We start from the raw sequence: 14,901 nt of genomic DNA, 5'->3' as shown, positions 1-14,901 counted from the left end.
GATGGCGCCTAACACCGCCGTTAGGCAAGCCTACGAGTGAAACTATTATTTACTTACCCATTTATTACAATTTAAAATGGAATTTTTCCTTTTAACAAAATGGTTTAAACAAGATTTCATGCAACCGTAACAACTCTTTGAAACAAAATACCAGCATAATAAGAACATCCACTGGGGTGATAGAAATGATAAATACAGTAGAACATAATTTCTAAAGATCCTCAAAACCCGGCGTCACAAGTACATGACTAATCTAGGGAATATACAAATCTACTACGACTATTGTTTGAAAGTGATAGACAGAATAGTAAATAAGGTAGAGGGACACTACAATGCTGCAGATCGTAGCAAGGAAGGCAACTCACCACTAAGTCTCCGTAAATGATCATCTACGCGCCCGCGTGACCACTGGTAGCACTTGTCTCAGTACCTGCACATTAGTGCAGAAGTGTAGCGTGAGTATGGAAAACAACACGTGCTCAGTAAGTATCTAGTCTAACCTTGAAGAAGTAGTGATGAGGGGTCGATTAGAGGTCAATAATAATAATATCAGTGCATAAAGTAGCCATGGTGAATATACAACAAGTATCAATGAAGCAAACAAGAGCAACTACAATAAATACACTCAGGAGTCTATATCAAATCACCAACATATCATAACCGGTGATGAAGGCTCTAACTCAATTTGACCCAAACCAGAACCCGTTTTGATTATTACGCACGAAGCTACCGAGGCAAATAGCCCGATCCCATATGAAGTGTGATATTCAGTACTGCCGAGGTGAACGACCCGATCCCATAAGAGTAATGTTATTATACTGCCGAGGCGGACGATCCGATCCCATCCCATAAGAGTAGTATTATCATCATGCCGAGGCGAACGGTCTGATCCTATAAGAGTAGTGTTACTATCATGCCTAGACGAATGGCCTGATCCCATAAGAGAAGAGAAATTTACCTCTCTCGCGGAAGCACTTGCGGAACAAGAAGACATGGCTCTCCACCCTCACTATAATTCCTCAAACGACGATGAGGACTCCAAAAACTAGTAAATATATACTCGAAAGTTCATAATTTTGCTTTTATAGTAGTAACCCAACCCAATTTGAAGGATACATGAAATTCATCCTCGGGCCCACGTGCCCGGATTCCGAAATTTTCTCGAATATTTGTTACCCATGAACTCCCGAACTCAAATATATAATATACTCTAATTTCCACCACCAAGTTCGTGATCAATTCCCAATTTACCAAAACCCTAGGTCCTTCACAAATCCCACAAGTTTTCACAAATTTTCCATGTTTAATCTACCTATAATCCGCGTATTTAACTTGAATGTGGGTGGAGTTTACTTACCTTGTATTGTAGATGAGAATCCCCCTCAAAAGTGCTCTCAAAATCTCCCAAGACCAAATGAAAATGTGATCAAAAATAGCTAAGTCTCGGATTAAAAGCCCTCATTGCCAAGCGATTTCCGCACATGCGCCCACTTGGTCGCATCTGCGGAATCGCAGGTGCGGTGAATCAGTCGCATCTCTGATCCCCCACGGCATCCAACTTCCTCGCTTCTGTGGGCGACGAGATGCTTCTATGGTTCCGCTTCTGTGGACTTCTTTCACTTCTGCGGACTCCTTCCGCTTCTGCGAGCCCCAACCAGCCAGTCCAATTTTGCACATGCGGACCCTCGATCACATCTATGGACGCGCAGACACGGTAAAAGCCTCGCACCTGCGACCACCCATCTTCAGCCTTAGGTTTGCTTCTCCAACCACTAGGCCACTTTTGCGAGCTCGCACCTGCGGCTCTTTCCACGCAGGTGCAATTGCACCAGATCTGAAGCCACCAACAGTCCCCCATGTCCAAAACCAAGTCCGATTCAATTTCAATTCGCACTCGGGGCCCCAGGGACCCCATCCAATTATATTGATAAATCCCATAACATAGTACGGACTCGCTTACTCTATCGAAGCACCAAGGTAACATCTAGAATCAAGAATCGGTTGCCAAAACGCATGGATTCGGCATGAAACTCAAAAACTTCTAAAAAGCACTTCCGTGCATCCGATTCCTATCAAATCAACTCAGAATGATGCCAAACTTTGTGTGCAACTCATAAGCCACCATGCGATCCTAGGCTTAGAATCTCAAATGGACCTCGATAACACCAAATCCTACTCCAAATCAAATTTAAACAGCTAGAATGACCTTTAATGGACGAACTTCCCACTTTGGGCTCTGAACTGCTCTCGAGTTACCCGAAATCGGATCCGAACACACGCCGAGGTTCAAATAATCATATGAACCTATTAGGACCCTCAAATCCTGGTTCCGAGGTCTTTTACCCAAATATTGACTCAAGTCAAACTTGGCCACCTTAGGCCACTATTTAGGAACTAAGTGTTTTGATTTCAACCCGAACCCTTCCAACCTTAACCAACCACCCCCGCAAATCATAAAGCAGTAAAAGCACATACGGGGAGTCTTAATTAGGGAAATGGGGATCTAAAAAGAAAAACAACCAGTTGGATCATTATATTCTCCAACTCTTAGACAAATGTTTGTCCTCGAACGGGTCTAAAATCATACCTGTAGTGTTGAATAAGTGCAGATATCTAGTACTCATATCCTCTTCGGCCTCCCAAGTTGCTTCCTCGACTAGTTGACCCCTCCACCGAACCTTTACCACAGCAATCTTCTTGGGCCTCAACTGATGAACATGCATGTCAACAATGTCAACGGGCTCATCCTCATAACCCAGAATCTCATCTAGCTGAACCGTGTTGTAATCTAGCATGTGCGACCTGTCGGTATGGTACCTCCGGAGCATAGACACATGGAAGGTCGGATGAACTCCTGATAGACTGGGAGGCAAGGAAAGCTAATAAGCAACCCCCCTCCCATCTCGCCTCAATACCTGAAATGGGCCAATAAACCTTGGGCTCATCTTGCCCTTCTTCCCAAACCTCATGATGCCCTTCATTGGCGAGACTTTCAAGAGAACTTTCTCGCCTGCCATGAATGATAAATCACGCACCTTCCTCAACCTCTGATAAAATGTGCTGACTTTATCAGCATGTCGACGATGACCCAAACAGCATCAAACTTCCTCAACCTCTGCGGTAACCCAACTACAAAGTCCATAGTGATATGCTCCCACTTCCACTCCGGTATAACCATCTACTGGAGTAGGCCACCTGGCCTCTGGTGCTCATACTTAACCTGCTTGCAATTTAGACATCCCACCACATACTCAACTATGTCCTTCTTCATCCGTCGCCACCAATAATGCTGCCTCAGATCGCGATACATCTTTGTAGCACCTGGATGAATAGAATATCTTTGTAGCACCTGGACGAATGTTCCAAAGGGGGGAATGATGTTATATCCCGTACTTTTGTATATTGGATTTGTCGTAATAAAATTGACATAAGTTCAAGGACAAGATTATTTTTGAGGTTATTAGTATTTATGCTATTTATGACAAGCGATAAATAAAGCCGTGAAGGTCAGAGGGTAAACGAGCTGAAGAAAATGAGTTTCGTCGAAGTTCGACATTTTGGGGTAAGATATTGTCCAAGCTATAATACCCCGTATTTATGGATTAGTACTATACAATATGCCACATGACCATGATAGTAAATTATATTCTAGTATGTTAAAAGTGATAAGTATTTAAGTGAAATGAGATTTAGAAATTAATTTTGTGTTTAATTAATTATAGGAAAAATTAGTTAAAGTGTTTGGTTAATATTAAAGAGACAACATGTCCTTGTAGGTCCCACAAAGGGGGTGGCCTTTATTATTATTAGTAAAGGATAAATATTACTGATAGTGGAACTAGATAAAGATTTGGTAGAATAAAGGGGTGGGTACGTGTGCAAATTAGGTGAGGTTATGGAATGGGTGTCTAATTTTAGTGGGTGAATAGTGCAAGTATATACCCATGTGCCTTTATCTAAAATATCCACACATGGTAGCACCATATATAGATAATATAGGAAACAGCATTATATAAAAGACATCAACTTAGTTAGATAATACAAGGCAATAATATACTTTCATTGTGGAAACAATTCATTTGAAAATAACTCCATTGTTGGTGAAAACAATATTGATCACGTTGGGAACAATTCTTTGGGGAGGGACCAAGCATTGGCGGCAAGTATATTTTCATAAATGTGTAGCAACTTTACTTCCCAATTAATCTGAAGAACACCAAAGAGATTTATAGCGTTTGTTTGATTCCTACAAGCTCAGGGTAGAGAGGGTCGGTTCCAGATTATATAAGATCAAGACGCTAATCAAGTTGCGGAATAGGTGTGCTATAAAGTTTAACAAGGTATGTTAAGGCTATCCCTTATTTCCTTTTGGCATGATCCCAATAATACAAATGAAAAGAGCAAACGCACAACTTTCATAAATGCATCTATTGATAGAAGTACTAGGGGTACCTATGTTCTTGATTCCCTATGTGTCCAATTATTATATCTTCTGTTCATGGGTCTCACAAAAATACATAAGTTGATAAAGTTTATTTCATGATATTAACCGAAGGCATATTGATCTTATGACATTCCTAGAGATCTTTTTGACTAATCCATTATGCATTGCATTCATGTATACATGTACATTGACTCATGACCAGATGACGTTATATACGCGTATTTATATGTATATGGGATATGGGAAAGGTTACAGCGTTATATACGCACCACCACCTGATCAGCTGGTATACGTTGATGATTTTGCCCACAGTGGCCGAGATGATATAATGGGATGCCCTCAGAGGCTTGATGATGTTATGTACGCATATACCTATGCATGATATGACATTTATACGCATATGCATGACATTATAAATGTTTCATGATTCACAAAGCTATTCAGACTTACAGGTTGAGTTTTTTCCTCCATGTTTCTTTCATGTTTGTTATATACTACTTTCGTGCCTTACATATTCAGTACTTTATTTGTACTGACATCCCTTTTGCTTGGGGACGCTGTGTTTCATGCCTGCAGGTTCCGATAGACAAGTTGAGAATCTTCCAAGTAGGCTATCAGCTCAATGAAAGGTGTTGATGCACTCCATTTGCTCCGGAGTTGCCTATTTAGTCGGTATGATTTTGACATGTATTGATCGGTATGGCGGGGCCCTATCCCGACCTTTATGACATTTATGTACTCTTAGAGGCTTGTAGACAGATGTCATGTATATGGATACTTGTATGGCCTTGTTGGCCTATGTTTTGAGTATACAAATGATCATGTCGGCCTTATAGGCCCGTATGTCATATGTATAAGTAGGTATATCATGTTGGGTCGTCCTATGTTAAGTATTCCCTCATGTTTTATTCTAGTTACTCATGACAGCCCTTCTGGCTCATTTACCTATGATAATATAAGATGAAAGATATGTTACATTGGTACTCAATTGAGTAACGGGTGCCCGTCGCGGCCCATCGGTTTGGGTCGTGAAAAAGTACTCTCTAGAATGGCACTGAAATAGGATCGTGTTGGAGCACTTCGAGCATGCGATGGTGCTGACTGCATGGTCCTGCTGGGCTGACCCCTCATGAACTGACCTCTGCCCCCAAGTGGGGTGCCACTGAATCCTCCAAACTGCTGGGGTCGCTTGTCCCTCAGTGCAAACTCTCTGACGTGGTTGTGAATACGCCCAATCCTCTGAGCTGTATCCACAACCTAAAGAAAGGAAGTCCCCATCTCTGTCTCGCGGGCCATAGGAACCTGCAATGAACCTCTGCACCCTCTCTGTGCTTGTGGGGAGTATAATAGATGCATGGCAAGACAAGTCGGTGAATCTCGCCTCATAGTCGGTGACAGACATGTGACCTGACGGAGTCAGTCAAACTGATCCCGAAGCTCCTCTCTCTCAGAAGGTGGTATGTACTTCTCCAAGAACAGACGTGTAAACTGATCCCAAGTCAAAGGAGGTGAATCCGCTGGCCTGCTAAGAAGGTAAGCCTACCACCATCTGCGGGCCTTGCCCTCAAGCTGAAAGGTGGTTAAGTCCACCTCGTTGGACTCCAATATCCCCATGTTCCGGAGCCTATCCTTGCACCTTTCAATGAAATCCTGGGGGTCCTTCGAACGCTCACCCACAAAGGTAGGGGGCGAAGTCTAGTCCATCTGTCCAGCCGCTTCTGTTGATCGACAACCGTGGTACTTGCACATTAGTGTAGAAGTGTGCTCCTCTAAGAAGGTCGACCTCTAGCAACGGGGGGGGGGGGGGGGAGCAGCTCCTCTACCACCTGGTACATTCGTCGCGCGTGTTCTCACCATCTGTGAGAGATCAATAAAAAGATACTTAGCACAATGTCAACTGCACGATAGGAAGTGAAGAAATAGAAGTTTCCTAACACCCTATAGCCTCTCAAAGATAAGTACGGACATCTCCGGACTGATCCACAAGACTCTACTAGGCCTACTAATGACTCATGAGACCTATGTGAACCTAAGGCTCTGATACCAAAATGTCATGACCCAAAATCCATAATAGGTCATGATGGCGCTTAACACCACCGTTAGGCAAGCCCACAAGTGAAACTACTATTTACTTACCCATTTTTAACAATTTAAAATGGGAATTTTTCCTTTTAACAGAATGGTTTAAACATGATTTCATGCAACTGTAACAACTTTTTTAAACAAAATACTAGCATAATAAGAACATCCACAGTGGTGATAGAAATGATAAATAAAGTAGAACATAATTTCTAAAAATCCCCGAAAATCCAGCATCACAAGTACATGAGCAAATATACAAAACTACTACGACTACTTTCTAAAAGTGATAGACAGAATAGTAAATAAGGTAAAAGGAGACTCCAGTGCTGCAGATCGTAGCAAGGCAAGCAGCTCACCACTAAGCCTCCGTAAATGATCGTCTACGTTCCCGCATGACCACTAGTAGTACCTGTCTCAGTACTTGCACATTAGTGTAGAAGTGTAGTGTGAGTACGGAAAACAACACGTACGCAGTAAGTATCTAGTCTAACCTCGAAGAAGTAGTGACGAGGGGTCGACTTGACACTTACTAGAGGTCAAATAATAATAATATCAGTGCATAAAGTAGACATGGTGAGTATACAACAAGTATCAATGAAGCAAACAAGAGCAACTACAATAAATACACTCAGCAGTCTATATCAAATCACCAACATATCATAACCGGTCGTAAAGGCACTAACTCAATTATACCAAACCGGAACCCGTTTTGATTATTAAGCACGAAGCTCCTGAGGCGAATGGCCCGATCCCATAGGAATAGTGATACTCAGTACTACCAAGGAGAACGGCCCGATCCGATAAGAGTAGTGTTATCATACCGAGGTGAACGACCCGAGCCCATAAGAGTAGAGAAATTTACCTCACTCGCGGAAGCACTTGCGAGACGAGCAGACATGGATTTATAGTTTATTAAGTATTCCCTAATTTTTCTGAAATAAGAAGCTAAGTCGATATTTCCAATTAACCCTCAGTCTTAGTCCTAATCAAGACAATTAATATACACGTTAAGCAAAAATAGTACAGTTAAAAGCATGATGTGAATCTAAGTCTAAGTGGACATATCATGAAATATAGCTACGTACGAAGCCTCGTCATCTCGTAACACGTAGCTCCCCGCAACAAGTAGCACGCAACAACAATACACCTAAGAAGATAACCTCCCCCTTACAAGGTTAGGCAAGAGACTTACCTCAATTCCAGGTCCTCAATCCGGCTCTCCAACCTCATTAGAATTCCTCAAACGACGCCAAGGGATCCGAAACTAATCAAAAGTCGTATAAACTAGTAAATAGATACTCAAAAGTTCATAATTTAGCTTTTATAGTAGTTACCCAGCCCAATTTGAAGGATTCATAAAATTTATCAGCGGGCCCATGTGCCTGGAATTCGGAAATTTTTGAATATAATTACTACCCATGAACTCCCGAACTCAATATATAATTTGCTCTAATTTCCACCACCAAATTCATGATCAACTCCCAAATTTACCAAAACCCAAGGTCCTTCACAAATCCCACAAGTTTTCCTAAATTTTCCATGTTTAGTCTACCTATAATCTGCGTATTTAACTTGAAAGTGGATGGAGTTTACTTACCTTGTATTGTAGATGAGAATCCCCCTCAAAAGTGCTCTCAAAATCTCCCAAGACCAAATGAAAATGTGAGCAAAAATGGCTTAGTCTCGGAATAAATCCGCACTTGCGGTCACTTGATCGTATCTGCGAAATCCCAGGTGCGGTGAAAGGGTCGCATCTGCGATCCCCCACCGCCTCCAGCTTCCTCGCTTCTGCGGGTCTGCTTCTGCGGATTTCTTCCGCTTCTGCGGATCCGCGCCTCAACCAACTAGTCCAATTCTGCACCTGCGGACCCTCGATCGTATTTGCGGACGCGCAGATGCGGTAAAAGCGTCGCAGTTGCGACAACCCATCTCTAGCCTTAGGTCCACTTCTGCGGCCACTGGGCCGCTTCTCCGAGCTTGCACCTGCTTTCCTTTCCACGCAGGTGCGATTGCACCAGATCTGAAGCCACCAGCAGTCTTCCATGTCCAAAACCATGTCCGATTCCAATTTGATTCGCACCCGAGGCACCCCCCGAGACCCCGTCCAATTATATTGGTTCATCCCACAACATAATACAAACTCGCTCGCGCAATCGAACCACCAAGGTAACATCTAGAATCATGAATCGGATGCCAAAATGCATGAATTCGACATGAAACTCAAAAACTTCTACAAAAATACTTCCGCGCGTTCGATACCTATCAAATCAACTCGGAATGACGCCAAATTTTGCATGCAAGTCACAAATCACCACATGGAACTATTCCCAGGTTCGGAATCCTAACTGGACCTCAATAACATCAAAGTCTACTCCAAACCAAATTTAAGGAACTAGAAAGACCTTCAATGAACCAAATTCCCACATTGGGCGTCGAAACGTTCCCGGGTACCCGAAACTCGATTTGAACACACTCCCAAGTCCAAAATCATCATACGAACCTATTGAGATCCTCAAATCCTGGTTCTGAGGTCGTTTACCCAAAATGTTGACTCAAGTCAAACTTGGCCCCCTTAGGCTATAATTTAGGAACTAAGTGTTCTGATATCAACCCGAACCCTTCTAAACCTAAACCAACCACCCCCACAAGTCATAAAGCAGTAAAAGCACATACAAGGAGTCTTAATTAGGAAAACGAGAATCTAGAAAGCAAAACGACCGGTCGGGTCGTTACAATATAAGATACAAATATGTTATATTGTTATAGTGTTAGTGATATCTTATTATATAAGATACAAATATATTATATTGTTATACCTCACTTAATATCTCTTTATTTTATCATATTATGTATGGTTTAACATGTGTAATTTGTTCTTTGCAACTTAGGTATTCTTTTATGTTCATTAAAAGTTCATCAAATAATAGTTTATATATTAACCAAACCTTTTCTTGTGTAATTGTGTAACAACCCGGTCGGTTGTTTTGAGAATTTAAGCTCCGTTCGGTAGCGTAAGGTCTTGAAAAGATTTATTTTATGTGTATCGACTTGCGTGCGTGGTCGAATTCAGCTACCGCATGATTCGGAGTCCAATTGGGAGAAGGAATCTAGTTTTGGAAGCTTAGGCGGTGAGAACTTGACCGGAATGTGACTTTTGTGTAAACAGCTCCATAATGGGTTTTGGATGATTTCAACAGCTTTGTTTTGTGATTTGGGTCTTAGTGTGCATCCGAATTCGGATTTGGAGGTCCGTAGGTAATTTTAGGCATTTCGGCGAAAGTTGGAAAAGTTGAAGTTTGGAAAATGGAGAAGTTTGACCCATAGTTTACTTTTGTGATATCGGGATCGGAATGCAATTTCGAGAGTTGGAGAAGCTTCATCTTGTCATTTGGGACTTGTCTGCAAAATTTGCCGTCATTCCGGGTTGGTTTGATTGGTTTCGGCACGAGGTTTCAAAGTTGGAAGATTTGGAAGTTTATAGTTCGATTCATTGCGTGATTTGCATTTTCGGCGTTGTTTGATATGGTTTGAGACTCGAGCGAGTCCGTGTTAGGTTATAGAACATGTTTGTATGTGTAGACGGGGTCCCGGGGACCTCGGGTGTGTTTCGGACGAGTTTCGGATGTTTTGCATGGTTTTGGAACATGTCTGATTTCTGGTGTTTTCGCACCTGCAACCTTGGAGCACAGGTGCGGCTCCGCTTCTGCGTGAGCCTAATTGCATGTGCGATCTTTGAGGCGTGGAAGTTAGCTCGCTTCTGCGAAAGCTGGAACGCAGGTGCGAAACCGCTTCTACGGTTGGTCTATCGCATCTGCGAAGGAGTCCGCTTCTGCGCTGCGGCACCGCTGATGCGGCTAATTGTCCGCAGATCGGACCTATGCCTGTAAGTCAAAATTGCAAATGCGATCTTCCCACAAATACGATAGCGCAGATGCGCTTAAGTGTCCGCAGATGCGGAAGTGCTGGGCAGAATCCTTTATATAGAGGGTTTGGCTATTTTCTTCATATTTTGAGTTTTGGACTTCGATTTTGGGAGCTTCTTTTTGGGGTTTTCAAGAAAATCGATTGGTTAAGTGCTCTTCACCTAGAATTTAACATATTCCATGACTTTATCCTTGTTTTCATCATTTAAATTGTGTTTGGGGTTGAGCAAAATGTTGGTTTTTGAAGAAAATTTCTAAAATGAAAAATCTTTATTTGAGGGACCATAGTATCAGAATTTGATAATTTTTGTATGGTTGAACTCATATGGGAATGGGTATTCGGATTTTATAAAATTTGTCAGGTTCCAAGGTGCGGTCCCGGGGGTCGACTTTTGGACCGATTTTTGGATTTTGTTAAAGATTGAGACTTTATGATCCAGAATAGTTTCTTATGTGTTTTATTTGTGCTTTGAAGTTATTTTGGTTAGATTTAAGCCGTCCGGAGGCCTTTCCACCAGACAAGTTCATTTTAGAGTATTGGTTTGTCGTCTTTGAGGTAAGTATCTTGCCTAACCTTGTGTGGGGATTTCCCCCTAGGATTTGAGTCTTCTATGCTGATTGTTGTCCTTGTACGCGACTTGGCGAGTGCGTGCTCAGACTTATTTGTGGAAAATTGGCCTTTTAGGGTTCTTAGGTCCTTATATTCACTAAGTAGGAAGTTGTTCTTGCTGTGATTGAGTTTCTATTTGCTAGTTTCACCTCTATATGTTTTAATTGAAATCTATTGTTTCATAATCCACTCTTATTGCCTATTTGATTCTTATTTGACTTAACTGAAGACTTTTACCTCTCGTATTGTCATGCTATCTTTTGTCCATAGCTGCTGGTCTTTATTTGGAATTCATTGTTATCTCCTATGTAATTGTTTAGTCTTAATTGAGATTATGATTATCTCCCCCGCTGCTTATCCTAAACTGAAATTTGTGTAAACTCTTAGTAATTGCCCAACCTTAAAAGAAGTTTAGACACCCTATATTCTAGTCGACATGTACTTATTGTAATTATCTTACTCGTGTTAGCTTCTTTGTTGTTGGATTGTATATTGTGAGATCATTGTTACATATTATTTTCTCCCTTATTAAGCTGTTCTTATTTACGCTTAGTATTCCCTATGGTGGTTATTCCTTGTGAGCTAGTTTTACCGTCTCTTTGTGATCGAAATCTCTCGAGTTGATTCACTTGTCGTGTTCTCGTATTTACTACCATTGCTGTTGTTGTACTTGTTGTGGTGGTGCAAGAGGTTTTTGCCATGCGGTTGTTGTTATGGGGTTGCACGAGGTTTCTGCCGTGCTGTTGTTACTATTGATTATGCACATGCGGCGTGACAAGGCGGGATATATATATATACATATATATATACATATATATATATGTATATGTGTGTGTGTGGGGGGGGGGGGGGGTTGCGCATGTGGCAAGACAAGGTGGGAACATTGTGATGCGCGTGTGGTGAAACAAGGCGGGCACTTACTATATTGTTATTGCACATGTGGCGAGACAAGGTAGGCTATGTTAGGGATTGATTGTGATGATTCGTGATGGCCTGGGGGCATTCTTGTTGTTGATATTGTGTTGTGGTACGCTTACCTGTATGAGCTTTATCTTGTGAAAGTTATAAGAAAACATCTTACGTGATGTCTGTTCTCTTCCTTACGCTTTTAGCTGGTATGATCTATGTTAGAGCACTTGCACAAGCATACACGTAGTTAAACACTCCTATTGGATAAGAAGCCCTCCTGATATTGTTGAGTATAGATGTACACCCCCGTTTACTTGTCATATATGTGAGAGTGGATCTATTTAGCAAGTGAGTTATCAACGTGATCATGAGGTGTGATGAGGGCACAGGATGCCAAGTGTTAGGGTCCAGGTATTGGGACCCGTGAGCTGTAATTTTGTCCGAGGTTCGGTACTTCGTGGAGTTTGTTGGCTAAGAGCTGATGTGAAAATTGTCTTAGTTGCTGAGTTATTACTTGCCTTTACTGTATTTGTGATCATTTAGGATTTGGTTTGTATTTCCGCTCGTTCTTCTATGTCATTATTATGGTGTTTCCGCTGTTACTTGCTGTTTTCCTTCCTTATTGTAATTGTTGTATTGTTAGCCATATCGCGTAGCCTTTATATAGACATCATGTTTTGTTGTTCATCTACTTATACTTGCACACTTTATTAGACCAGTAGGTGTCTTGATTGTTCCTCGTCACTACTCCATCAAGGTTAGTCTTGATACTTACTGGGCACCGTTGTGGTGTGCTCATGCTACTCTTCTGCACATTTTTATGCAGATCCAGGTATTTCTTGCTTGTTAGTAGCCGTGCGGATCGTTGCGTGGAGACTCAAGGTAAACCTGTTGCTACGTTCGCAGGCTTCGGAGTCACCTTCCTATTTTGTATACACACTGTTCTTACTTATTTGCAACAGTTGTATTTAGCAGTTGTAGCAAACTCTGTAGAGCTTATGGCTTGTACTACCGGTTTTGGGGTTGTAATGTTTTAAGAGATTTCTATTTTAAATTTGTTAGATGTTATTTAAATGTTGTTGTTGTTTCATTTAATGTTAGGATATTAACTGCCACGTATTAAACTCCAAAAGCACTTTGAAAGTTCGTATAAAAATTGGTCAAACAAGGATTAAAAAATTATATAAAATAAAACTTTAGTTAAATTTAAAGTCCTAAAGCAAACAAGGCCTTAGATGATGAAGGAAATTGGTTGTTGACTACTCCATCTTGCTTGAGTAAATTAAAAATACCAAAGCCATTTTCTCTTAACCCAATTCAAAATTATTGGATCAACAATTAGTGGCTCTATATGTATAATCTATTATTTTTATGCTTTTATCTAGGTCTAGTTTTACCTACATTACTTAGTTTAATTTGTATCTAGTTTCTATAATTTGTACATTTAGTTTCTATTTTGGTCATAGGTCCAATGATATCGTTTTTCATACCTTATTTCCTTCATTTTGTAAATATTAAAAAAAAAGAGGGGGGGGGGAGGGGTACAACACGTATACAATACAACATTCACATTTCCCTGCATTTACAACTCAGCCAGACTCCAACACGCAACCCCGCCTTCCCCGTCTCCGATCACCTTTTTCCCCCGTTCCCCACTCCAGTGCCTGAATCTGTTGCATTTCTCCTCTCAGAATCTGCAAATCTGACAAAAAATGTCACAAGGAGACACAATACCTCTTAACTCCACATCCCAATCGGACATTGATGAAATCGAAAACCTCATCTATTCCCATCCTTCTACTGTCCTTCCAGCTCGCCCTCCTTCTCCTCCTCGTGCTGCCATCCCTGTTTCTTCTTCTCCTTTCATGCCTTCCAATCTCCGCCCTCCACCTCCCCCTACCGCCAATCAGAAGCCGACACATGTCCCTTCCGTTCCCGCTCCGCCTCCGCTTCCTTCATCAGCTGGACAGTCGAATATAACCGCTACGGGATTCGGATCTCCGCCCAATACGCTTACCGAGCCCGTTTGGGACACCGTCAAAAGAGATCTGTCCAGAATTGTTAGCAATTTGAAGTTGGTGGTTTTCCCTAATCCCTATAGAGAAGATCCGGGGAAAGCGCTTCGAGATTGGGATCTCTGGGGTCCTTTCTTCTTCATTGTCTTCCTTGGTCTCACTTTGTCCTGGTCTGCTTCTGTTAAAAAGGTAACTGAACTGCATTCTCAATTCTCTTATATATAAATATGGTTTAGGGTTAAATTCCTTGTAAACTCCGACTTACACATGTGCTGTGCTAGAGAGTATTGAATTGTGTGAATGTCGTAAATAGAATCAATAAATTTTGATCAACAACTACATTCTCAATCGCAAGCTAGTTGGGTCGGTTATGTAATTCTTTGGTTCCATTTTGACTCGTTTCTATTATTTTGCTTCTCTAACTCTGGAAGCAGATGCAAAATGTCTATTAGTATAACATTGCAACTAATGTAAGCTTACAAACATGACTATGCCCCAAATATGACTACATATGCCCCAAATATGACTATGCCAATCCCGATTAGTTGGTATCGCCTATATGGATATTTTTCTTCCACAATGTCTACTTGTCATTAGAAGTCTGGGTGTATTACAAGATATCATTAAATTTCTATAAGAGATGGAAAAGTTAGGTTAACAACACTACCTCCTTTCGAGTGCTTGATTATTAAGAATATGATGTTTGATTAGATATTATTTTTAATTGGGAGAAGGACCAAAAGTCCCCCTGAACTATGCGAAAGGTGCAAATTTTCCCTTTATTAAAAAAAGTTATGACTGAATTGTGGGACATGAGGCATCATGAGGTGCTAAGCTTCCGCCATTTGAAAGTAAGGGCAAATATAGCCCATTTTGGTAGCGGGAAGGGTACATTTGACCCAAAGTATTAACGGGGGA

General features: G+C 41.4%; 1 protein-coding gene across 1 annotated transcript in view; it reads left to right on the top strand.

The window, feature by feature from the left end:
• Nucleotides 13,519–14,901, top strand: part of LOC109234533 (protein YIPF6 homolog) — an 8,193-nt gene continuing 6,810 nt past the window's right edge. The window contains exon 1 of the mRNA XM_019400554.1: nucleotides 13,519–14,172. Coding sequence (XP_019256099.1) covers nucleotides 13,681–14,172 — 492 coding nt within the window. The 5' untranslated portion in view covers nucleotides 13,519–13,680. The remainder of the gene's footprint in view (nucleotides 14,173–14,901) is intronic.

The sequence above is a fragment of the Nicotiana attenuata genome, chromosome 11, assembly GCF_001879085.1.
Source record: "Nicotiana attenuata strain UT chromosome 11, NIATTr2, whole genome shotgun sequence".
In the NCBI taxonomy this organism is placed as follows: Eukaryota; Viridiplantae; Streptophyta; class Magnoliopsida; order Solanales; family Solanaceae; genus Nicotiana; species Nicotiana attenuata.
This window is presented reverse-complemented; position numbering and strand designations above follow the sequence as displayed.